Consider the following 23,660-nt stretch of genomic DNA (forward strand, 5'->3'; position numbering starts at 1 on the left):
GGTGTTGAGAAGTGGCTTGCCATTAGTAGGGTTCAGAGTTAGCACCACATTGAGGTGGACTGAGGCCAGCTCGTGCCCCCCCCCCCTCTGATAGCTGTTGTGTGATGCCCACTACAGACTGGGGCAGAAGTTAGTTTGTTCTGGAACAGCCTTCTAAGACGAGCAGTGAGGGCAAAAAACCTAACTGGCTTCAAGACTCAGCTTGATAAGTTTATGGAGGGGATGGGATGACGAGACTGCCTACCATGGCATGTAGCCGATCTGTAACTGCTAGCAGCAAAAATCTCCAACAGGCAGTGATGGGACACTATATGGGGAGGGCTCTGAGTTACTATAGAGAATTCTTTCTCAAGTGTCTGGCTGGTGGGTCTCCCCCACAAGCTCAGGGTCTAACTGATCGCCATATTTGGGACTAGGAAGGAATTTCCCCCAGCTCAGATTGGCAGAGACCTGAGGGGAGGGGTCGCCTTCCTCTGCAGCACACGGCACAGGTCACTTGCAGGTTTAAACTAGTGTCAATGGTGGATTCTCTGTAACTTGAAGTCCTTAAACCACGACTGGAGGACTTCAGTAACTCAACCAGAGGTTAGGGGTCTATTACAGCAGTGGGTGGTGAGGTTCTGTGGCCTTCAATGTACAGGAGGTCAGACTAGATGACCTTCTGACCTTAACGTCTATGAGTCTTATTGAGTGGTTCACACTTAATGTAAAGAACCAAAACCTGGGAAATACCAGACAGGAGACCATCAAACAGGAGTAAAAAGCCTCAGCAAAGAGCTCCAGGATACATAGCAGGGCTCATGTGGCAGTGAGTTCCAAAGACAAAAGGACCCATTCATAAGATCACGTTATCTGAAGAAGCCACCCCAGAGACAGCTGCATCTCAGCGCTGGGTGAGCCATCCCCATGTAGTGTTGCTGTGCTGCTGTTCCTCAGCTGTTCCACCCCAGAGGTGACTGCATCTCAGCCCCAGGTGACCATTACCCAGCAGTGAAAAGAGTTCAATATTTGCTAAGGGTTTTTGTTTTCAGTTCTAAGAAATGCCTCATTTCTGAGAAGAGGCAGTTGGGGATGTCATTTCTGGACGGAGAGGCAGTGGTAACCCCCCTAATTCACTAGGGGGGTGTATCTCTGGCCAAGCTGTCCGGCCCCCCAAGTTGATTGCAGTTCCTGGTACTTTCAGTGCCTTTTAAAGCAGGTGCACTTCCAGACCCTGCTGCTCCAAAGAGCCCGTGGGGGGATCTGGGGAATGAAGATTCTCTGCACCCTCCAGTCTCTGTCACTTGCTTTTCCAGCCTGGCCCCATCTCTCCGGGCCTCTCTGTGCTCCCCTCCCACACGCACTCTGCCTCCCACCTCCTCGCACTACAGTGTGAGAGCAGGGCCGCCTCACCCACCTTCAAACCCCCGCCAGCTGGGCTGCTGGAAGGATAAGACACAGGGAGTTACGCTTTTGTTTCTCAGACAAAATTTTGCCTGCACGGAGAGGAGCGGAGATTTGGCCGGGTAAGAGCAGGGGGCGGAGGGGGGAGGGCATGTGGAGGGGTTTTGCCCCAATCTAATCCATCCCCCTCAAGGAGCAGGATTGTCCCCCCTACTCTATCCCCCCCGCCAAGGGGCAGGATCGTCCCCTCTGCTCTATTCCCCCAGGTTGCAGGATTGTCCCCCGCAGTCTATCCCCCACCCATGGGACAGGATCGTCCCTGTTTGTTCCCCATGTTTCACCCTCCCTAACTGTGCTAGGGCATTGCCAAGTCACATGAGAAGTCTTGGCTCTCTGTGGGTGGAAATTCCCAGCAGCTGGGGGTGGGGGTGCGGGACAGGGGCAGTTCGGACCTTGTCCTCTGTCCAGCAGAAAGACAGGCACAGACAGATACTAATCTACCCTCAACACTGCGTCTGGCTCATGGCGTGATTTGAAACACTGTCAAACTCTGACCAGTTCAACCAGCTAAAACCAGGGCAAACCCTTGGGCCTGTGGAATCCCCCAGAACAGTGGCTTGTCTTGCATTAGCCGCGATCGGGACATTTACAGGCACAAGCTAATCTATGGAAGGAGAGCCGGCCCTTCAGATGTTCACCCCACACACACACACACACACACACAAAAACGAGGGGTTCTATATATTTGCTTGCTGGTTTTTGGAGCCGCTTTTCCAGCCCTTGCCACTGGAGGGAGAAGCTGGAGAAGGGGCTCTAAAGACCAGCAAGCAAATATATAGAACCCCTCTTTTTTGTGTGTGAACATCTAGGGGGCTAGCTCTTTCCGTGGGTTAGTTTGTGTCTGTGATGCGCACTGCTTTACCTTATCACAGCGCAGCAATCCCATGCCTCCAGCAGCTGGGGATTGCAGGAAAACACCAACTGCCCTGTGAATCTGGCAACTTTTCAGTGGATGAAATCCTGATAGATTTCGTCCAAAGAGGGAGGGAAACAAAATTCCCATTTTCTATCTTGACGGGGAGGGGGGGGTCCACTTAGGATGAAAAAACGAATTGGGCCGGCCCTGGTGCTTGCTCAGGAGACATCACTGATGGTAGGACAGATAGAGCCGGTCCCCTTTGGGGCACATCGGTGGCTGGGAGGGATCCCAGGGTGGGAAACTGGGGAGTCTCCAGCAGAAAAAGAGGAGACTTTGGTGCTCCGGGACCAGAGCCCAGCGCTGGGGGAGTAGGGTGAGGCCAGGGCATGTTCTTTCCCTTTTCCGTGCCTCAGTTTCCCCCACCCAATGCCCAGGGCTCTGTGGGGGTGAGAGGGTGAATTTGCTCTCACGCCAGCTGGAGGAAAGCTCGGCCAGTCAGCACCCAGCTCACTGCATGATGGGAAGGAAGCTATTTCCTTGTTAGGCCCTGAGCGTGGCCTTTCCTAAGGCCGAGCTCGGTGCCTCCCGGACTCGGGCTCCAGCAGCCCCTGTGTCTCCCCAGCTGCCCTCGGCAGCGAGTCGGACTGAGATCAAACTCCTCTCAGAGGCTTGTGCCCCTGCCGGGCGTGGCACTGCCAGTGATTAGCCCCTGGCACATGGCATCTGCCAGGCCGTAGGCAGCAGAGAAAAGTCCAGTGTCACCAACAGCCCCAGCGCTAGGGTAGGCTGGGCACAAGCCAACAACACGTGCTGTGATACGGCCAAAGAGCGTTGGCCATGCTCCCAGCCCGGCGGAGGGGTGGGGTGGTGGGTGTCTCTCCAGGGACGCAGAGACGCTGACAGTGTGCAGGGGGCCATGGGGGTTAATCAGCTGGACGTGAGCCCCCGTGCGACAGTGTGGCCAAAGGAGCTAAGGATGCCCAAACAGGGGAATCGCGCGTAGGAGCAGAGAGGTCAGTTTACCTCTGGATTTGGCGCTGGTGCGACCGCTGCTGGGGTCCTGTGTCCAGTTCCGGAGCAGTCCAAGAAGGATGTGAATATATTGGAGAGGGGGCAGAGGGGGGCCACGCGAATGGTTAAAGGATTACAAAACGTGGCCTGGAGTGATAGACCCCAGGAGCTCAAGCTGTTTAGCTTTGCAAAGAGAAGCTCCCACCTCCCGGGGTGACTTGCTCCAGTCTAGAAGCATCTACACGGGGATCAAATATTTAATAATGGGCTCTTCAGGCTAGCAGAGAAAGCTGTAACGTGACCACATGGCTGGAAGTTGAAGCTGGACACATTCAGCCTGGAAAGAAGATATCCGTGTTTACCAGGGAGGGGAATTAACCATGGGAACAATGTACCAAGGAGTGTGGTGGATTCTCCCTCGAGGTGGGATGTGTTTCTAAGGCTAGGTCTACACTACCCGCCTGAATCGGCGGGTAGAAATCGACCTCTCGGGGATCGATTTATCGCGTCCCGTCGGGACGCGACAATCGATCCCCGAATCGACGCTCTTACTCCACCAGCGGAGGTGGGAGTAAGCGCCGTCGACAGAAAGCCGCAGAAGTCGATTTTGCCGCCGTCCTCACAGCGGGGTAAGTCGGCTGCGATACGTCGAATTCAGCTACGCTATTCACGTAGCTGAATTTGCGTATCTTAAATCGACTCCCCCCTGTAGTGTAGATGTACCCTAAGAGATCTGCTCTCGTTCAAACAGGAATTAACTGGGTGCAGTTCTCTGGCCTGCGTTATCCAGGAGCTCAGCCTTGGTCCCTCCTGGCCTGGGAATCTACCAATCTCCGCCATGACTTCTTGGAATCCGTCTTCTCGCTCTGGTGCCACCCCGGGGACAGGGAAACAAAGATCCTATGATCATATGTGGTCTCAAAAAGTTATCACGATACAGACAGACAAAGAGAAATGCCATTGAGTTGTGTGTTAGGCCTTTTACTTCACTTGGCCAATTAACTTCTATAATTGGTAATTTTATCTTCATTAATAGCTGCCAATTATTGGTTACTTGTTAGGCACTATTGGCTAACAGCTGTTGGTTATTTAATAACCACCATTAGCTGTCAGATTATTTCATAGTGACAGTGTGGAGAAATGGAAAATAAAAGTTTTGCTGAAAAATGGAAAACTGACAAAATCAGAATCTTTTCATGCAAATTTCCATTTTCAAAGAACAGCCAAATTTTAGTATCTCTTGGGTTTCTGTCTTCACATTTTTAGGTAGCTATCATTGTTTCTCAGGTTTCAATCTTCAGTTTTCTGTCTTTGGTTTTCAGTTCTTGTTTATCGTGTTTTGGTCCAGGCTTGTCAGTTTTGTGGCTCTAATTATCACTTTACATATCTACCATATCAGATTTTGTTCTTCATTTCAGGGCTGTTTGTTATTGGTTTTCTGTTCTTGTGTATTAATTACAAGATTTCACTGTATGTTTTTTCAGCTTCACTTATTATGGTCTCTCTACTGATTATCAGCTTTTCATTTTCTTTATAAATTTAGGGTGTTTAAACATTTTTTTTCAGTTCTGCTATTCACTTATTGCTCCTTTTCACTATTGGTTTTCTGCCTTTGACTATTCATTTTCTAATTTTGACTAGGTTTTGTGACCTTGATCTGGTTTTCATACTTCAATTACTGGTTTTCTATTTTGGCTATTGGTTTTCTGATTTCAATTAGTACTTTTCTGGCGTTGATTACTGAGGGCTTCAGCATTCAGTAATTGGTATTCTGATACTGATTCCTGGTTTTCTGTCTTTGACTTTTGGTTTTCTTGGCTTCTATATGTGGTTTTCTGACTTCCATTTCTGGTTTAGACTCTTTGACTATTGGTTTTCTTGACTTCAAATGCTATTTTTTATTATTGTTGATTTTCAGACTCTGTTTCCCAATATCTTACTTTGATTTCTGGTTTTCTAGCTTTGATGACTATGATTAGTGGTTTCCTGTTTTTGACCATTGGTTTTCAGATATTAATGATTAGTTCATTGATTGATTTCTTTCACTGCTTTTCTGGTTTCAGTAACTTGTTTTCTGATTTCAATGACTAGTTTTCTGCTTTTATTTCTTTTCTGACTCTAGTTATTGGTTTGCTGAGTTCCATGATTGGCTTTCTGTGTCTTCAATGACTGCTTTTCTATAATCACCAATTGGCTTTTCTGGGTTTAGTTATTGCTTTTATAATAACTAGTGATTAGAATAACTAATAATCTGTGATTACTAGTGTTGAGTTATCAGCATTTGAAACTATGTTTTTCTCTCATTTCATCAATTTTCTCTCTTCAATTATTAGTTTTCACTTAACGTTGTTTGGGTTTTATTTAGTTTCAATGACCTTTATGTCACGGGTTTATTTTGCACCACCTATCTTGATGGATCACCTTGAGTCACCTGTGGGGGGATCTTTTGTTCAAGATGGAAAAAAAATTCCTTGTCTCTCTCTCGCTGCATCGCAGATGTTCGTTCATGTTGCAAAGGAGGTCAGAGAGACCTGCAGTCTGCCCCCAATCCAGGTGAGTCCTCGTTTCCCATCAACCCAATGCTGGTTCCACCCCCCACTCCATCACCCCCACCTGATTCTTATTATTCATTGTCTCTATTGCCAGAGCACCTCAGAGCCCCCCTTCCTAGACCAGAACCCCATTGTGCCAGGCGCTGGTCAAACCCCGAACAAACAGCCAGTCCCTGCTCCCATTATTCTCCCTCCATGCTCACGTCATGCCCAGGATCTCAGTGTCGGTGGCTGGGTTCGGCAGCAGCCTCCAGCTCTGGTCTCCTCTCTGTGCTCCCAGCCCCAGTGTGACCCTTCTCCTGAGCTCTCTGTTGCAGCGCCTGGACCTGTTGGTGCGAGATTGGCAGCTCTCCGAAGCCTACGGCGCAGAAGAGGGACAGGAGTATCTCAAAGACATCACACAGGTAATGACCAGAGCCGGGCACCATGTGTGTTCATGGAAACAGCAAACTCCGGCTGTGGGGCGGAGCTGAACGTTTCCATGGTGGGTCTGATTTCTCGCTGACGGCCACAAATGTCGGTTTAACTCCCGCAGGACCTGGCAGCCTCTTCTGAGCAGCCCCTGGTGTTGGGAGCCCTGAGGGCAAGAGGGACCCGGTGCTACCTACTGCCCCACCCTGGCACTGGGTTCACCAAGAGCAGGGCAGGGACACCAGGCGGTAAGAGACCCCTCTTCCCCCCGGGTTACACCCCCAGCCTCCCTCTCCCCTCTTCTGCGCTGCCCCTACCCACATCCCTGCCCCCATCTTCCCCTCCTGCCCTGCCCCCACCCCATAATCCCAGTGCCCAGCTCACTCTCCTTGGTTTAGAATGGGCTCTCCTGCCCACTGCACAGGGGCTCTCACTAGGTCACGGGATCTGTGCGGGAAGGGAGGGGGACATGAGGGGACACTGCTGGGGTCCTGGTCTCCTGTGGGGGACACAGCTGGTTCCCCCCTTAATAGGTCCCCTGTCACCCCCCCCACACACACTGCAGCCTCTCTCTGTTACTCACCCCCACCCCCACTGCTCCCCCATTTTCCCCCTGGCAGTGGGGTGTGGGAGGGAGCTAAGCAGCTGTTGCCCAGAGATGGAATCTCATTTACTGTGGCACAAACCTGCCCCCTACATCCCCCATTTAACTTGTGCCCTGTCCTGGGCACCTGGATCCCTCCCGGATGCCTGAGTCCTTTTCCCCCTGCAGACATGGACGAGGATTTCCGGCAGTCCCTGTGTGACTACATCAGCACCGTGGTGCGCTCAGCAGGGACACACGTCCGGATGGACCGAGCCGGGCTGGTGCTGACGGGGGCTCAGCTGGCTGCCAGGATCAAGGTGAGAGAGTGGGGTCTGCTAAAGGGGAGGGGGGCCTGGAGGAAAGACAGCAAAAGGGGCTGAAAAGCGGGGGCCAGGTGATCAGCAGGTGGCACCGTGCTGCAGAGAGTGGGGCGGGGGACTCAGCAGGGAGTGGGGCGGGGGACTCAGCAGGGGGCGCTGGGCTGCAGGGAGTGGGGCGGGGGGCTCAGCAGGGGGCGCTGGGCTGCAGGGAGTGAGGCAGGGGGCTCACCAAGGAGTGGGCTGAGCTGTCCTTGATCCCAGTTCCCCCGGGCGTTATTCCCCACAGCACGTCTCCCGATACTTGAAGACCCAACGCTACGACTTCTCCTCCCCTCTGAAGGTACCAGGTTGCCCCTCCCTCAACTTCTCTGATTTGCAGGGGAGGGGGGCACTAGTTCTATTGACCCCTCACCCCAGGTCCTCCTCCCTTTGGCCAATCGCACTAGGCCAGGAGGGGGGGGGCACCACAACAGCTGCCCCAACTGTCCTGATCGGGGACCCCCAGCTCCCAAGAAGTAAAGGGACCCCCAGGGAGCTGCACCAGAGAACTGGCCCTCTCTACTAGGGTGGCAGCAACATGGCCATAGCTGTGGAGTCATTGGGGGGCTGCCTCCTGGCTCTGAGGGAATGTGGGGGGTCAGGGGCCAGTGGGGAGGTGAAAGCGGGGAGCAGGGTCCTGGAAGAATGGGGGGAGAAGGTGGTGAAGGGGGCTCCTAGTTCAGAGATGGTCCCATCCCAACCCCCACCCTGTCCCCTCTCCCCCCACAGATGGCTGAAGCATTTGCAGCGATGAGAAAGGAGAAAAACAGCAAAGCAGTAGAAGCCGCCAGGAGAGAATATGAACAATTTGTGCAGGAGCTAGTGAGCGCAGAGGGGCTGGGAGTCGGGAGTGAGGGGCACCGGCAGAGCTCGGGGGAGCAGGGCTGGGATAGCAGGGGTCTGTGGGTTGGAGGGGGCTGCGGGTGTATGAGTCAGCGGCACCCCCCGTGGCTGGGTAACACTAATACCCATCCCTAATGGCCCATCTCTCCCCGCTTCGGGCAGGACCGTGGCCACCAGAGTATAAACTGCTGCCTGAGGGTGAAGCCTGAGGAGATGAAGAGACGGCTGGAGGGGAAACGCAGGGAGCTGCTGAAGCATTGCCAGGGGCAGCTGTGGGGCGAGGACACCCAGAAACAGGCTGCCCTGAAGGTGCTGGAGCAGGGGCTGGCCAGGAAGACATCCAACCACTGAGCCACCCGCTCCCCCCCCCAGCCAAGTTCCTAACGGCCTACGGACAGCGCTTTAAAGAGAAGGCTGTGCGGTTGGGCCTGTACATTGGAGGGAGTGTCCTGGCTGTGGTGGGTGCGGGTGTTGTGGCGGGCATCAGCCCAAGTTTGGTGGTCAAGGTCGGAGCGGGGGGCCTTGTCCTGATCAGGAGGATGGTGGCAACACTTCCCCTCTCACAAGCACGGAGTCTGAGTGTAGCAAAAGCCTTTTAATAAAGGAGGGAAATAATGTGGCATTATGTTGGGGAAACACCACAGACAGGATTCATAACATCAACCATGAGCAAAAGACCTACCCCCAAGTAAGTTTGGAAGTGTCCTTTTCCCCTGAGAGTCTTAAGTCCAGCAGCCCAACAGTCACCCCACCCACAGTTTCTGTCCTTGGTCAGCGCAGTTCCAGAGTTCAGAACTTCATCTGCAGTGTTTAGCTCCCAGCCTGAGTGGAAGGGGGTGGAGGTATGGCGGCACGTTACATGCTCCACTGCTCAGGTCCATGGCCGATTGCCACACCTCTCCATGGGGTTCTGCTGCAGTGTTCACCGCCAGCCACTCCTCTCCACCAGCCCCTCACCAACATGTCTTCAGACTCCCCCTCCACTTAACACAGCTTGCTGTGATTTCAGCTGTTAGTAGGGGAGCCTCAGTGCTGGCACACTCAGAACCACAAGCCCAAAGTAGGACCAATGCTTAGACCTAGAAAGCAGTAATCTCAGTTCTGCAGTACATAACAAGACTCCTAACAGAATCAAAATTAACTCTGCTATTATTATATGGAGGGGGAGGAGAGAGAGAGGGGGGGGGGAAATCAAAGTTTTGTTTCATGCCCTAGAAGGGACCCACATCTATCCCCCAGACTATCTCAATTCACAGGGCTTTGGAACCCATGTCCCTTGCCTAGCGAGTACTACTTGGTTGAGGGCGAGTTCCTCCATCATAAAATGTCAAGTACAGTTCTACTGTCCTTGATTCACATAACCAGGATAATAACACTTTAGTACTCCTGCCCCAATAGCAAAGAGACTGGGGGTCCCACAGCAGCCAAAGTGACCATTTGGGCAAGCAGGGTGGGTGTGCCCATGCAAACTAGATCAGTCCCTGAAGTTCTTTTCCACAGCTCACCACCAGATGTCAGGGTAGAGCTCATTCTGACTCTGCTGATAGATAGATAGATAGATAGATAGATAGATAGATAGATAGATAGATAGATAGATAGATAGATAGAGAGGGGGTGGATGAGCTCCGAGCCGGCCCCTGCATCTCTCCGTTGCAAGTTTCATTTGGTTTTCATTTTCAAAAACTGGGTGGGAACTTGATTGTCATATTTTGCATTTGGGTTTTTTTCACATTTTCTTCCCACCTGAACAAGTGTGTGGAGTGGACAATTTTGGTTTTCCCCCCGCTCATTTCCCACTGATTTGAAAAATGATACAAATGGAGGAGGGACATTAGAAAACCCCAAAATCCCCCTTCCAACATTTTTCAGTTTATTCTTGGGGCTCCAGCGGGGGGAGGGCAGGGCCTCGGGCAGAAGGAGTGGGAGGAAGCAGGCTAGCCTCCCCAAAGGGGGGGGGGCGGTTCACTAGTCATCCATTTGATTGGTAAAATCTAAGCATAGGACTCACAATCAAGAGCTAAGTGTAAGCTCCTCAGCCACTGTAACAGCCTTAACATGGAGTCCCAGACAGTCCCCTCGGGAACTCCGATCTAACTGGTCACTGTGACGTTATTGACAGAATCTGTAACCATATAGATCACTGGTGCAACTACTGTTATATATTTGCAGCAAATATTGTACAAAGGTTGTCATGTGAGGTCTCTATGGGAAGGTTATGATTGGCTGGTTATAATTATGCTATCTGTATATGTGTATTATTTTTGTAGTTGAAGTTATGAATGTTGGCTCTGTACTGTTTGTATTTCAAACCAATCCTGTAATAAACTATCTCAAATTATCTATTTATCTCTTATTAAATAAGAGTTAACGACACAGTTAAAGCAGGTAAATATAGACACATACAAATGAGTTACAGTCTTAAGTTTCAGGAAGATGTGGCCAGGAAGGGAGGGGCCTGGTTTGGACTGAAGGCGGCTCAGAATGTGACAGGAAACAATGCCCCATGGTAGGGGGAAGAGGGGTGGGGTGGGGCAGGGCGTTTAGATCCGGAGCCCCTGCTGCAGGGCGCATGTAGTGGGAAAGAACCATCACCCCCCATCCCGGGCAAGAGTCCGTTCCAGCCCAGAGCATTGGGAAGCTCTGTATGCAAGGAAATAGATAGATAGAACGTACAACATGTAGCTAGATTTCAGGAGGACATAGAAATTGGTTTACAGTGGGATCACTGAGATCAGAATCCAACCCTGACCCCATCAACATCAGTCAATAAATAACCCGGCTCTGGTTCCTGTGCTCCAAGCCGGCCCCTCCAGCCTTCAGTTGGAATTTCCACTGGTTTTCCTTTTCAAAAGCAGGTGAAAAAAATAGATTTTCCTATTTTGGGTGTTTCTTACATGAGCTTTCGCAGGAAGTGCCTAGACAAGTCTCCCCAGGTATAAGGAGTCGAGTCCTTCATGCTGTCTGGACTGATTTCCAGGAGATCCCTCAGCCTGAGTTTCGTGTTTCTGAAGTTCATGATTCTCAGCTAGGACAGGACGGTCTTCACGGCTCTTCTCCCTGCAGATGGACACGAAGGCGTCGCCACCCAGGATGACGTCACAGCTCAGCGCCAGCTGCACCTTGGCCTCCTCTATGTCTCTGTTCCCAAGATTTAGGCCTCCAGCCTTCACACCCCTGAGGAAGAATCTCCCCATGCGCCCAGTCACAGACCAGGGAAATAGCTATAGTCCCAGCGGTGATTCCTCCTGCAGCTGGGATGGGGCCTGGCCCTGCCATGCTCACCACCGGGAGGTGAGGCCAGTGTGTGAATACAGGAACAGACACCAGCCTTTTCCAAACGCCAGCTCCATTCATCTCAACGGAGGGGCCCAAAGCCTAAGAAGCAAAGGGATCTAACCCACCCAACCGTTCACACCCCTCTGTCTCAGCTAACACTTAGGGAGGCTTCCCTTACCCAGACCCCATTCCCCACTTCTGGGGCTGGATGTCCCACACCGAGGTGTAGGTGGTGCAACCTCGTGGTCAAAGCAAGAGTCTGGCCTAGTGATCAAAGCAGAGCTGGACGGCAGAAGCGGAGGTGCGGTCGGGAGGTCAACCAAGGGTAAGCGCCAGGAGTTCAAGGCAGGCAGGGCATAGGGCTGGAGTGGAGCAGCCAAGGGGTGGAGCTGGGGCTGGACAGGAAGCAGGTCTGACACAGCTAATACATGAAGTGTTTGTAAAACAGTCCTGGCATCTTCCACATCCTTCACAGGTGGACAATACACAGGGGATGGGCAGGAGCTCGGGCGCAGCAGGTGTATGGAGATGGAGACACTGGATGGAAGAACCAGGGGAATGTGGAGGGCCCTGACTGACTTCCTCATCGGCCGAGTCAGCCTCTGGTCAGGGATGGAATGGGCCATGGAGACCCAGCTCCTGTTTCCCGTATCTGGACCGTATCTGCAGGAACTTTGTTGGGAGAGGTCTCTGGAGCCTCAGGTCTGCTCCCCTCCACTGATGCGGCAGGTCCTGGTGTCTCGGCTCTGCTCTCCAGTGTTGAGGCAGAGTCTGGAGTTGCCCCATCTAAGGATCCAGAAGAGAAACCTGCTCAGATGCCTTCGATCAGCGGTTCTCAAACTGTGGGTCAGGACCCCAAAGTGGGTCACAACCCCATTTTAATGGGGTCACCAGGGCTGGTGTTAGACTTGCTGGGCCCAGAGCCCAAAGCCTCAGCCCCACCTCCTTGGGTAGCGGGACCAGAGGTGAAAGTAAGCCGGTACGGCCCGGTACAGCGTACCAGCAAGAGCCAGTACGCCGTGCTGGACCAGACCGACTGGTGATTTAAAGGGCCCGGGGCTCCCTGCAGTGGCCAGAGCCCTGGGCCCTTTAAATCACCTCCTAAGCCCCACTGGCAGAGCCCTGGGGTAGCGGCGGCAGGGCTCCGGCCACTGTGGGGAGCCCCAGGCCCTTTAAAGCGCCACCCGAGCCCCGCTGCCGGAGCCCTGGGGTAGCGGCGGCAGGGCTCCCATAGTGATTTAAAGGGCCTGGAGCTCCGCTGTGGTAGCGGTGGGAGCCCTGGGCCCTTTAAATCACCCCAAGCCCTGAGGCTCCCAGCCGCCTCTGTAGCTGGGAGCTCAGGGGGTGATTTAAAGGGCCCGGGGAATTTAAAGGCCCCGCCTCTTCCGGTTGAGGCCACGCCCCCTGCTCAGGACTCCAGAGTACCGGTAAGTCCTTTAAGTTACTTTCACCCCTGAGCGGGACCCAGTCTTCAGTATTAGCCCTGCGTGGCAGGGCTCAGATTAGAGGTCCCCCTGCCTGGGGCTAAAGCCCTTGAGCTTCGGCTTTTCCCCCTCCCATACCCTGACCGAGGTGGCAAGGCCCAGGCTTTGGTCCCCGCTCCTGGGATCGTGAAGTAATTTTTGTTGTCAGAAGGGGGTCACAGTGCAATGAAGTTTGAGAACCCCTGACCTAGACCTTCCCAGTGTCCCTGTGTCCTCAGTGTCTGTCTCCCACAGCCCCATGTTAGGTGGGGTGAGGGTGCGGGACTGACAGATGGAGCATGAACCAAGGCAGAGCCATAGAATGGGAGTTGTGTTTGCAGCCCAGACACCAGGGTGATGGAAGCCCGGGACACACACAACAGGTTGCATTCCATTCACTACAGATGGTATAAACTTTTATACAGGGTAAGCTCATGTTGTTCGCCCTCTTTCTCAAAGTAAAGAGAGAGATGCACAGCTGCTTGCCCCTCCCCCCCAGGTAACAATTATCTACAGTGGGTTTATTAACAAACAAAAGTGATTTTGTTTAGTATAAAAGGTAGGATTTAAGTGGTCATAAGAGATAGGAGCCAGAACAAAGCAGGTTACTAAGCAGAAATAAGCAGAACATGCAAACGAAACTAGATTCACTAAAAACTGGTTACAAATAATAAGTTCTCGCCCTAGATGTGGTTCTAATAAGCTTTGCGCAGACTGGACGCCTTTCCAGCCTGGGTCCAGCCCTTCCTCCTGTTCAGCCTTAGATGTTTCCAGCAGTCATCTTGGGTGGGGTCCCCAGGGAGAACTGGCCACCTGGATTATCTCACTCCTCACCCTTAAATAGGATTGGCATCAGGCGGGAGTCCACTGTTTCAGTTTGACCCCCTCCCAGCTCCTCATGGAAAAGTACATGGTTTAAGATGGATTCCAGTATCAGGTGACATGGTCACATGTCTCTGCAAGACCCCTGATAGCCCCTTCCCATGGGATTACAGGAAAAACAAATCCTTTTACAGTTCATTGGCAAGAAAACAATGGGCCATCAAGATCCTGAAGTACCTTTAATGGCCCTCACTTAGCATGACTACATTGATTCCTCCTGTCTTCAACACTGGGCTGGACTCTTCCTAAGGACCATTGACTGGGGGGGAGTGGGTGGCTCAGTGGTAGGGGTTTTGGGAGCCCCAATTGTACCAGGCGCTGCACAGACAGGAGATAGTCCCAGTGCCAAAGAGCTCACAGTGTAAACAGACAAGTTTTATCTTCCCCATTGTGTATATGGGGAAACTGAGCCCCAGAGACATGCAGTGACTTGTCCAATCACATGAAGCATCTATGGCAGACCCAGGCATAGAACCCAGAGTCCTGGCTCTCAGCCCTGCACTTGGGTGACAAGCTCTGCTCAATTCTTCCTGCATTTCACCAGCATTCTCCTATCATTCCTACAAACCTAGCCCTGAGCCTTGAAAACTGTCCATTCCCGGGACAGTATACATTCCACACGTACCCTGGATCATTCCCAGAGGCACAGTGGGGCTTGGGAGCCAGGATTCCTGGGTTCTGTGCTTGACTCTGGAGACTTTGGGGTTGACACCTCAATCTGGCTGCTCAGCTGGGTGGAGAATGTCACACAGGGCCCTCTCTCTTTTAGTCTCATAGACTCATAGACTTATAGACTCATAGACTTTAAGGTCAGAAGGGACCATTATGATCATCTGGTCTGACCCCCTGCACGCTGCAGGCCATAAAACCGTCCCCGCCCCTTCCCTGGACTCTGCTGCTGAAGTCCCCAATCCTGTTATTAGTGACCTCAATCGGCAGAGACCCACCTGCTAGAGATCCCTGCCCCATGCTGCGGAGGAAGGCGAAAAACCTCTAGAGGCTCAGCCAATCTGCCCTGGAGGAAAATTCCTTCCCGACCCCAAATATGGCGATCAGTAAGACCCCGAGCATATAGGCAAGAGTCTCCATCCTGACCCCTTTTAGCCATTATGCTATTTACCTACCATTGCTTGGTTTTCCTTGACAACTATGTTTTACCATTAAACCATTCCCTCCATAAACTTATCTAACTTAATCTTAAAACCAGACAAGTCCCTCGCCCCCACCATTTCCCTCGGAAGGCCGTTCCAATATTTCACCCCTCTAACGGTCAGAAACCTTCGTCTAATTTCAAGCCTGAACTTCCCCACGGCCAGTTTATATCCATTCGTTCTCGTATCCACGTTAGTACTAAGCTGGAATAATTCATCTCCCTCCCTTGTATTAATCCCTCTAATATATTTAAAGATAGCAATCATATCCCCCCTCAGCCTTCGCTTTGTCAGACTAAACAACCCAAGCTCCTCTAGTCTCCTTTCATACGACAGGTTTTCCATTCCTCTGATCATCCTAGTGGCCCTTCTCTGCACCCGTTCCAGTTTGAGTTCATCTTTTTTAAACATGGTCTGCAGAAGAGAAGAATGAGGGGGAATTTGATAGCTGCTTTCAACTACCTGAAAGGGGGTTCCAAAGAGAATGGATCTAGACTGTTCTCAGTGGTACCAGATGACAGAACAAGGAGCAGTGGTCTCAAGTTGCAGTGGGGGAGGTTTAGGTTGGATATTAGGAAACACTATTTCACTAGGAGGGTGGTGAAGCACTGGAATGTGTTACCTAGGGAGGTGGCGGAATCTCCTTCCTTAGAGGTTTTTAAGGTCAGGCTTGACAAAGCCCTGGCTGGGATGATTTAGTTGGGGTTGGTCCTGCTTTGAGCAGGGGGTTGGACTAGATACTTCCTGAGGTCCCTTCCAACCCTGATATTTTCTATGAGTCTATGATTCTCCTCTCAGGGGCTCGGACTCCAATCCGGCCCCAGGGCAGGGCACTGGCTGACTCTGGGGTGTGGAAAATGGGATATTAGGCATTTCCCCTCTAGGATGTGACAGCTCCAACAGTGTGTCAGCTGTTTATGAATTGTTGCCAATTGCAGTTCACACCTTTGGGCTAAGCAGAGATCAGGACCAGCCCATTCCTGGCTGTGACATTTGACATTGAATCCAGTTAAGAAGTTCCTTTGTGTACGAATAACAACCCCAGAGATTGACTGTAGTCATGAGTCGTCTTTGCACCTTATCTATCTATCCCCATACACCCTTCTCTATCTATCTATCTACCCCCTTGCATACAGAGGTTCCCAGTGCTCAGGGTTGGGACAGATCCTTGCCTGAGGTGGGGGGTGATGGTTCTTCCCCACTACATGTCCCCCATAGCAGGTGCTCTTGAGCCAAACGCAGTGCCCTGCCCTCCCCCATCTCCCCCTGCCATGGGGGGTTGGTGTCTGTCATATTCTGGGTAACCCTCCATTCTAACCAGGCCCCCAGCTTCCTGCCTACATGCCCCAAATCAAGCTTAGCGCCCCCCTCCTCCGGATGGCCAGCGTGCATTAATAGCAGGGCTGTGACATCCTCTGCCCTGCACTGAGTTTGTTTCCTGTCTGACAGAGGTGGAAACCGAACGCAAGGTGGGAGCTGCTCTTTCTAAGAAAGAAGAGAGTAAGCTGCTGGCTGCAAGCCCAGACAGCGAACAAAGCCCTCAAAAAGCAACACGCCCATTGCAATGCTGCGGAGGGGCTGTATAACTGGCACTGAGCTGCACCCGATGCTAGGGCAGCTGTGACGGGATCCTCAGGGTACAATCTAGAACTGTGGCACCTCTGTGCCCCTTTAACAATCCAGCTTGGGCTGTCTTACAAAGCTTTCCCAGAGACTGGCAGCCAGCCCCTCCAGGCGCTGTGATCACTCAGCCATCAGCATGTGGAGACTCACCCCCAGATCAATTGCGTGAACGCTCCCTGAGCCACTCCCGAATCACACAGAGAGAGGCACCAACACATCACCCCAGCCCCCAGCCTTGCACCCCAGAAATGTACCATCGTACATGGCTCAAGACTCCCTTGGACAGGACAAGCTCATTAATTAGTTTGTCTCTTCCTCAAAGGAGAGTGGATGTGCAACAGCCCTTGTTAACCTGCGCTGAGATTCCCCAAGCAGTTGAACCCAAAACACCCTGAGGCTGAGGAAAGGGGGCTATAGCACAGGGGTGTTGCAGTAGGGAGCGGGGAGGTTCATGCAATGGGGCCAGGTGTTGCAATGGGGGGAGGGGAGTCATGCAATGGGGCCGGGGTGTTGCAGAGGGAGCTGGGGTTGCAGTGGGGCGAGGGGGAGTCATGCAATGGGGCCGGGGTTGCAGTGGAGGGAGGGAAGTCATGCAATGGGGACGGGGGTTGCAGTGGGGACCGGGAGTTGCAGTGGGGGGAGGGGGAGCCATGCAGTGGGAAGCAGGGGGGGTTATAGAGGAGCGAGGGGGAGTCATGCAATGGGGCCGGGGGTTGCAATGGGGAAGGGGGGAGTCATGCCATGGGGCAGGGGGTTGCAGAGGAGCGAGGGGGAGTCATGCCATGGGGCAAGGGGTTGCAATGGGGCCGGTCACCTGGAGGTGAAGACCTTGGAGCAGCTGACGGAAGGGCTCAGGTCACACATGGCCTGGTACCTGGGGTCCCGCTCCCGCGAGCTCTCCACGTGCAGCGCGTACACAGAGAGCGCCAGCCCCAGGGCGCACAGCAGGAGCCGCCGCAGCGCCCGCTCCCACCCCGGCGCCGCCATCGCCTGCTGCCACCGCGTGCTGGGCACGGGCTCGCTCCCACTGGCCCACGCACCTGCCAATCAGCAAACGGCTCCGGCCCATTGGCTGCCTATTCAGGAGGTGGGATGGGGGAAGCAAGGGATTCTGGGACTTGTAGTTTTATGTACCCAGTGGAGGAGAAGGGGGAGCTATGGCGCTTATGGGGGGGTCTAGTGCTTGGACCAGAGCCCTGGGGTAGCAGGGGGTTCCGGGGGCTATTTAAAGTGCCGGGGCTCCAGCTGCCTCTGCTGCCTCGGTCCTCTAAATAGCCGCGAGAGCCCCGCAGTTTCCCCAGGGCTCCGGCAGCTATTTAAAGGGCCAGGGTGGTAGAACTAGGGGGGCCCCTGCCCTACCTGCAGCCAGCCCTTGCTGCACCCCCTGCCCTGCCTCCAGCCCCACACCCCCTGCCCCCACCAGCCCCTGTCTCCAGCCAGCCCCTGCTGCACCCTGCTGCACCCCCTGCTCACACCAGCCCCGCACCCCCTGCCCTGCCCGCAGCCAGCCCCTGTCTCCAGCCAGCCCCGCACCCCCTGCCCGCAGCCAGCCCCACACCCCTTGCCCTGCCTCCAGGCAGACCCTACCTCCAGTCAGCCCCTGCCCTGCCCCTGCCCTGCCTCCAGCTAGCAATGTATGTAATATATAATTTTGATTTTATTTATATAGTTATGGAAAGTAAATAATACATGGAAGAAATGAAAGGGTTTTTTTTACGTGTTTTTTTTTAATCATCCCTGTCAGGGCCCCGCCTAAAATGTTCAAATTGGGCCCCACACTTCCTAAAGCCAGCCCTGCTTACCCCTCCCTGACTCCCTCGTGCAGGGACGCAGCAGGGTTCACAACGGAGCCCGTTCTTTCTGCAAGCAGGCCGGATGAATGATGGAGAGAAAAAAGGGGAGGAGGAGCAAAGGAATGACAATAGGAGAAAGGAAGATGGGAGGGAGGAAAGAGATGTAAGACAGGTGCGAGAGGGGGAGTTAGGGGAATACACACATTGCTGGGACACACTGAAATCCTCAGGCTGTCTACACAAGCATGTTTATTCTGCAGTGTAACTGGGTGCATGATACTAGACAGCATCTGCTGGCACCCAATAGAGACCCCTGGTTTAGTTCTGATGTCTCTAAAGCGGTGGCAGTTTGGAATGTTGCTTCTTCTCATTTCTTCAGTTGACTAGGCGCAGTAAAGGGCTGTTGTTCTCCAGCTGGATGGTCTCAGCGGGGTATCACATCGCCTTTATCATTACAACTGGGGTTAGTCCCGCTATAGAACAAAGGCGCGGGAACTAACCCGTCCCTTTTTGAGAAACAGCTGTGTAGTGATAGCCTGCTCTCCTCACTGGGGAATTTCAGACCTGTATAAACAGTGCATTGTACATTTAAGCAGCCCTCGCTGTGCAAGTGAGAGCTCTCAGCTGTAGATCTATAAAGGGGGGTAACTATGGGAGTTAGGCACCTATATGCCTTTGGGAGTTAGGCACCTACATACCTTTGAGGATCTGGGCCAAAGTCTTCCTGTGTCAGTCTACCTAAAACAACTGATTCATCTCATTCAAATGTTTGGGTGGAATCCCCACTGGATTAATCCATGCTCTAGACTGTGTGCTCTCCTGCTGCCTTTGTGTAGTGCTCTGAGCATGCTGGGAAGTGGGACCAGAGGACAAAATTACCAATGCTTCCAGTTCACCGCAGTGGGGAACCTATTTTCACTAGCTCAACAGCTGTTCCCAAAATATGTTTTGGCATGACGCACATTAATTTTGTGTGACCACTAAATCCAAAACAAAGTTAATACAGTATTTCTCTTATCTACTCAACCTGCAGGAATCCAAAGCCACGTTCTTGGGTGAATACGCTTATGGTAGATTTATATTAATATTGGGTTTGAACTCTTTAAAATAAAAGGAATGCAATGCGGAACCTCACACTTTAAGCCACGCTGTTCCCCAGTACACGCTGACTACTACAGAAATACCCAGAATGATTTCGACACTTATCTCCAACAATTTACATGGTTGGCAGCTTTCTCAGATGTATTTATATTGATACACTAATAAATGCCATTATCTATTTCACTACACTTGGCTAAGATACCGCCACATGGTGGCGTTAGTACCGTCAGGTGGGCTGGGGCTGGGAGGTATGAAGGAGCCCTGCTCCCACAGCAACCGCGGGACACATAATGGTTATGGGGATGTGATGGAGTGTATAAGTGCCACTGCCACAGTCACTAAGGAGTTAAGGGACAGAGTAACTTCCTCCCCAACTGTGGCTAGTTGGCTGACCAGCAACAGTTGGGATGGGAGGCTGCAGCCCAGGCAGAAGGGAGTGGCTGACAGACAGGCTGAGGGCTACCCTGCATCTGCAGCAGACTGGTAGGAAGCTGCCCAAGGAGCAGGATCAGAAGCCTGTAAGATGCTGGGGGAGGAAGTGAAGGCTCTAAGCGGGCACCTGTCTCCCTGTACTCCTGGGAGTCCAAGTCTCCTGTAGCTCTTAGAGTCTTGCTACCAGGCCTGGGAGGAATATAATATATGGATGGCAGACAGCTAAAGTTGAACTAGATTTTAAAGGGCTGGTGCCCTCCCAAGGGGCCTGAGGCCAGGTGAGGGGGACACAGATAAGGGAGCACACTGAGCAGTAGTATTTCTACAATGCTATGGAGATGCATGATGGATCACTACAACTCTGTGGAGAGGCATTTTGCAGTGCCAGCCTAATGTAATAGACTTGCCTTGGGCCAGATTACTCATCCATGGGGACATTCAAGGAGTAAGATACTCCTTAAGATGAGTAAGAGGTTCACAATCTGTCCCTCTGTGGTTGTACGTGCGTGGTGTTGCCCTCTAGTCAAGGTGAAGGACCTCCTAGCTAAAAGAGTCCTCCCATAACTCCAAAGTGGTAGAGGCCTGTGTTATAGCCATAGGATGAAGGTTCCAGGCCTGGCCGCACGTGAGTGATGCTGGGATTGTGTTCTGTTGTCTGTACAATGTGGGTTTGTTACACCAGCAGGTATTCAGGGGAGGCAAGGCCATACCCCCATCCTGTGTCGATTAATCCTATGTGTCACACCACTAGCAATGCTGACCCTCCCCCACTTTCTCCTTAAACATCTATAAAGGTCAGAGAAGTTACCTAGCTAGCCTCTTATGACACCCCTCATTGCTGCTGTATCCACTCCCAATGCACAAGGAGCAGAGTATGGCTATGTTCACCAGTATGTGATAACATAAAGAATATTATAATCTGTGCCCCACTGTAATACCCATGGCTCTGAAAGCCTGTGACTTGTAACTACGTCATGCTCCCAGGCAATAATTCATGTATGTAACTAGCCATCACACCTACCAAACCCCTTGGCTCCAGGAGAGCCAGGCAGCTGAGAGCAAAGACGTGCATGTGCAGCAACGTAATGCTATAGATCTGAGAAGAGGCACAGGAAAGAGACAACCTCAGCCTTCACCCAGCGACTGTAGTACTGCACATACACTGTGCTTTAAGTACTTTAGCTATCACAGCAAAAGGTTATGTTAATCAAGCAATCAGCGTTAGACATTGCAAGAGAAGCTAAACTTTGTGAAATGTTAACTTGGCTTCAGAGCACACCTTGTGTATTTTACGGTATACATCATGAACAATGATGCATCAGAGCTGACATTTCACAAGGAAAGCAGGAATACGGATGGATCTTGAGTCAGAAGGGACCATTGTGATAACCTAAGATGACCTCCTGCATAGCACAAGTCAAAGAATCTCACCCAATTCTTGCCTCAAGTCCATAACCTCTGTCTGAACTATAGCAGATCTCTTAGAAAGACACCAATCTTGATTTATTGATTGCAAGTGATGGAGAATCCAAAACACCTCTAGGTAAGTTGTTCCAATGGTTAATCATCCTCGCTGTTAAAAATGTTCACCTTCATTCTAGTCTAAATTTGTCTAGCTTCACCGTCCAGCCATTGGATATCGTTATGTCTTTTTCTGCTAAATTAAAGAGCTATCTACTGTCAGAAATCTCTTCTCCCTGTCGACTGCGATTAACTCACCTTTTAACCTTTTCTTGGTTATGCATCACAGAGCTAGACTTTTTTAGTCTCTTGCTACAACAGAAAAAAACATGTATGGATAAACATGGCAGAATTAAGGCAGTGGAAGAACTCAGTCACATGGGGTGGTCTTGTACTGGGAGGTTTGGAGAGCTAGGTCAAGGACGGAGCAGAAGTAGGGCCATGGCATCCACCACTTAAGAGACCCACCAGGCAGTGATCTCTGTGGAGCAGAAGAGCACCAGTGTGATGGGCTAATTCAGTCTCAGGATTGTTTCTGTAATAGGAGTGGGTACAGAAGCCCAGCTCAATCAGACCCCTCTGTCACAGGCTTGTCACATGAGGGTTTTAACCCTAAGGGCTGTCAGTTTTAATAACGTTCTGTTCTGTCCATGCTAAAGACCTAATCCAAAGCCCATTGAAATCAATGGAAAGACTTGTGATTTCATTGACCTTTGGATCAGGCCCTGAATATTCCATTTCTAATTGTTCATCCTTTTACTTCAAAACCAGTTTTTCTTCAGATGTAGCAAAGCACATGCCTGTTTCCATGCTTGAAATGTCAACGTTCAGCCCTTTCTAAACTCCAGTCCCTACTAGGAATATCCACCCTTAGAAAAAGGGTTCCAATTTTTTTTCTTTGAAATAAGGCAAAATACAATTTTTGAGCTGCCAACTCTTGAGATTTTTACCATGAGTCTCAGTATATTTGGTTTCTTTTCTTATAGCCTCCAGCTGTTGGAATTAAGAGAGAACATGACAATCTCTGCTTTCCTTTAAAAAAAAAACAAATAAACTGTTTATAGCCTTTACAGTCATGGAGAAAAGCTTGAAAATATGACCCAGCTGCATCCGAAGGTCTCAGAAATCAGAAGCAAAGAAGAAAAGTGTATTATTCTCTCTCCTTAAATGCCTTTATTTTTAAGCCAGTCTCATGATTTTTGAACACATGGGGATGGCAATCCTGCAACACTCCAAATGGGGAAAGAAACTTTGTCCAAATTTCCTCCCTCCTCTGCAAAAAGAAAGCTCTCTTGGGCAGAGACCAAGCATGGAAATTTCAGCCCAAAAGGGGAGTGCTCCAGAAAGCTTTGAACTAGCAAATAAAACAGGGGCTTTGAATAGAAACAATTTTGTAGCTTTAACTCGAGTGTATAGCTGCTTATAATGGGAATCACTTTGCCCAGCATTGAAATGGAACCGCTGCTGGGGTGAAAAGCACAACTGTTTTGTTTAACAGCGTGCAACAACAATATAGAGTTTTCATGGCAAGAGCTGAATGTGACGTTATTGATATAATCTGGGACCATATAGATCATTGTTGCAACCAAGGTCCTGTAGTGGCACGCAAATCTTGTATAAAGGGGGTCAAATGGGGTGTCTAAGACAAGGTTATGGTTTACTGGTTATGATTAGGCTGTCTATATGTGTGTATCAATTTTGTAGTTGAAGTTATGAATATTGGCTCTATACTGTCTGTATTTCAAACTTATGCTATTCTGCTGGGTGACATCCCAGACAAACTGGTGTTAGCTCTGCCTAGCCTGCTTGATGGCCCATTAAGGACCATCAGCTATACAATGGACCCATTGAGAGAAGGCAAATATGCCTTGAGACTCAGCAAAGTATGCAGGAACTTGCCCATGTGACTCCAGACTCCATTTTGCTGTAATTTTCCACAGTAAGAACAAAGAGGTGTTCTTACACCTGGAAAAGACTATATAAGGCTGATGCCTCATCTCCATCTGGTCTTCAATCCTGCTTCATACCTCTGGAGGAACTTTGCTACAAGCTGAAGCTTTGAACAAAGGACTGAGGACCCATCCCAGCAGGGGATGTATTCCAGAGACTTGATTTGAACCTGCAGTTTATTCTATCGCTGCTGCAAACCTGAACCAAGAACTTTGCCATTACTGTATGTAATTGATTCCATTTAACCAATTCTAACTCTCATCTCTATCTTTTTCCTTTTATGAATAAACCTTTAGATTTTAGATTCTAAAGGATTGGCAACAGCGTGATTGTGGGTAAGATCTGATTTGTATATTGACCTGGGTCTGGGGCTTGGTCCTTTGGGATCATGAGAACCTTTTTCTTTTACTTGGGTATTGGTTTTCATAACCATTTGTCCCCATAACGAGTGGCACTGGTGGTAA

At 51.1% G+C, this 23,660-nt stretch overlaps 1 protein-coding gene and 1 long non-coding RNA gene across 5 annotated transcripts; one reads left to right on the top strand and one right to left on the bottom strand.

The window, feature by feature from the left end:
- Nucleotides 1-1,370: 1,370 nt before the first annotated feature.
- LOC101951885 (RING finger protein 112-like) lies at nt 1,371-10,402 on the top strand. 4 transcript variants are annotated; one of them, XM_065598708.1, is made up of 8 exons: nt 1,372-1,505; nt 4,065-5,866; nt 6,183-6,269; nt 6,401-6,524; nt 7,049-7,179; nt 7,469-7,522; nt 7,951-8,043; nt 8,227-10,402. In XM_065598708.1, the coding sequence occupies exons 2-8, from the start codon at nt 5,603-5,605 to the stop codon at nt 8,413-8,415; spliced, it is 942 nt and encodes a 313-aa protein (XP_065454780.1). In that variant the 5' UTR covers nt 1,372-1,505; nt 4,065-5,602; the 3' UTR covers nt 8,416-10,402. The 4 variants fall into 4 exon arrangements, with proteins under 4 accessions (XP_065454781.1, XP_065454780.1, XP_065454782.1 ...); XM_065598710.1 differs by having other exon boundaries at nt 5,810-5,866; nt 5,960-6,269; XM_065598711.1 differs by having other exon boundaries at nt 1,373-1,505; nt 5,810-5,866; nt 6,146-6,269.
- Nucleotides 8,645-17,460, bottom strand: LOC135984194 (uncharacterized). The gene is made up of 2 exons (XR_010602088.1): nt 17,274-17,460; nt 8,645-12,126 (listed from the first exon to the last, which is right to left on the bottom strand). It is a non-coding gene; the product is annotated as an uncharacterized LOC135984194 (long non-coding RNA).
- Nucleotides 17,461-23,660: the final 6,200 nt, after the last annotated feature.

This window comes from Chrysemys picta, chromosome 6 (assembly GCF_011386835.1).
Source record: "Chrysemys picta bellii isolate R12L10 chromosome 6, ASM1138683v2, whole genome shotgun sequence".
In the NCBI taxonomy this organism is placed as follows: Eukaryota; Metazoa; Chordata; order Testudines; family Emydidae; genus Chrysemys; species Chrysemys picta.

What these genes read in the sequence shown, in the direction of transcription:
- LOC101951885 (XM_065598708.1), top strand. Translation starts at nt 5,603, where the DNA reads ATGTTTTTCTCTCATTTCATCAATTTTCTCTCTTCAATTATTAGTTTT. An exon ending in CAGGGCAGGGACACCAGGCG is followed by an intron (nt 6,525 to 7,048) that starts GTAAGAGACCCC and finishes TTCCCCCTGCAG; the next exon opens with ACATGGACGAGGATTTCCGG. An exon ending in ACTTCTCCTCCCCTCTGAAG is followed by an intron (nt 7,523 to 7,950) that starts GTACCAGGTTGC and finishes CTCCCCCCACAG; the next exon opens with ATGGCTGAAGCATTTGCAGC.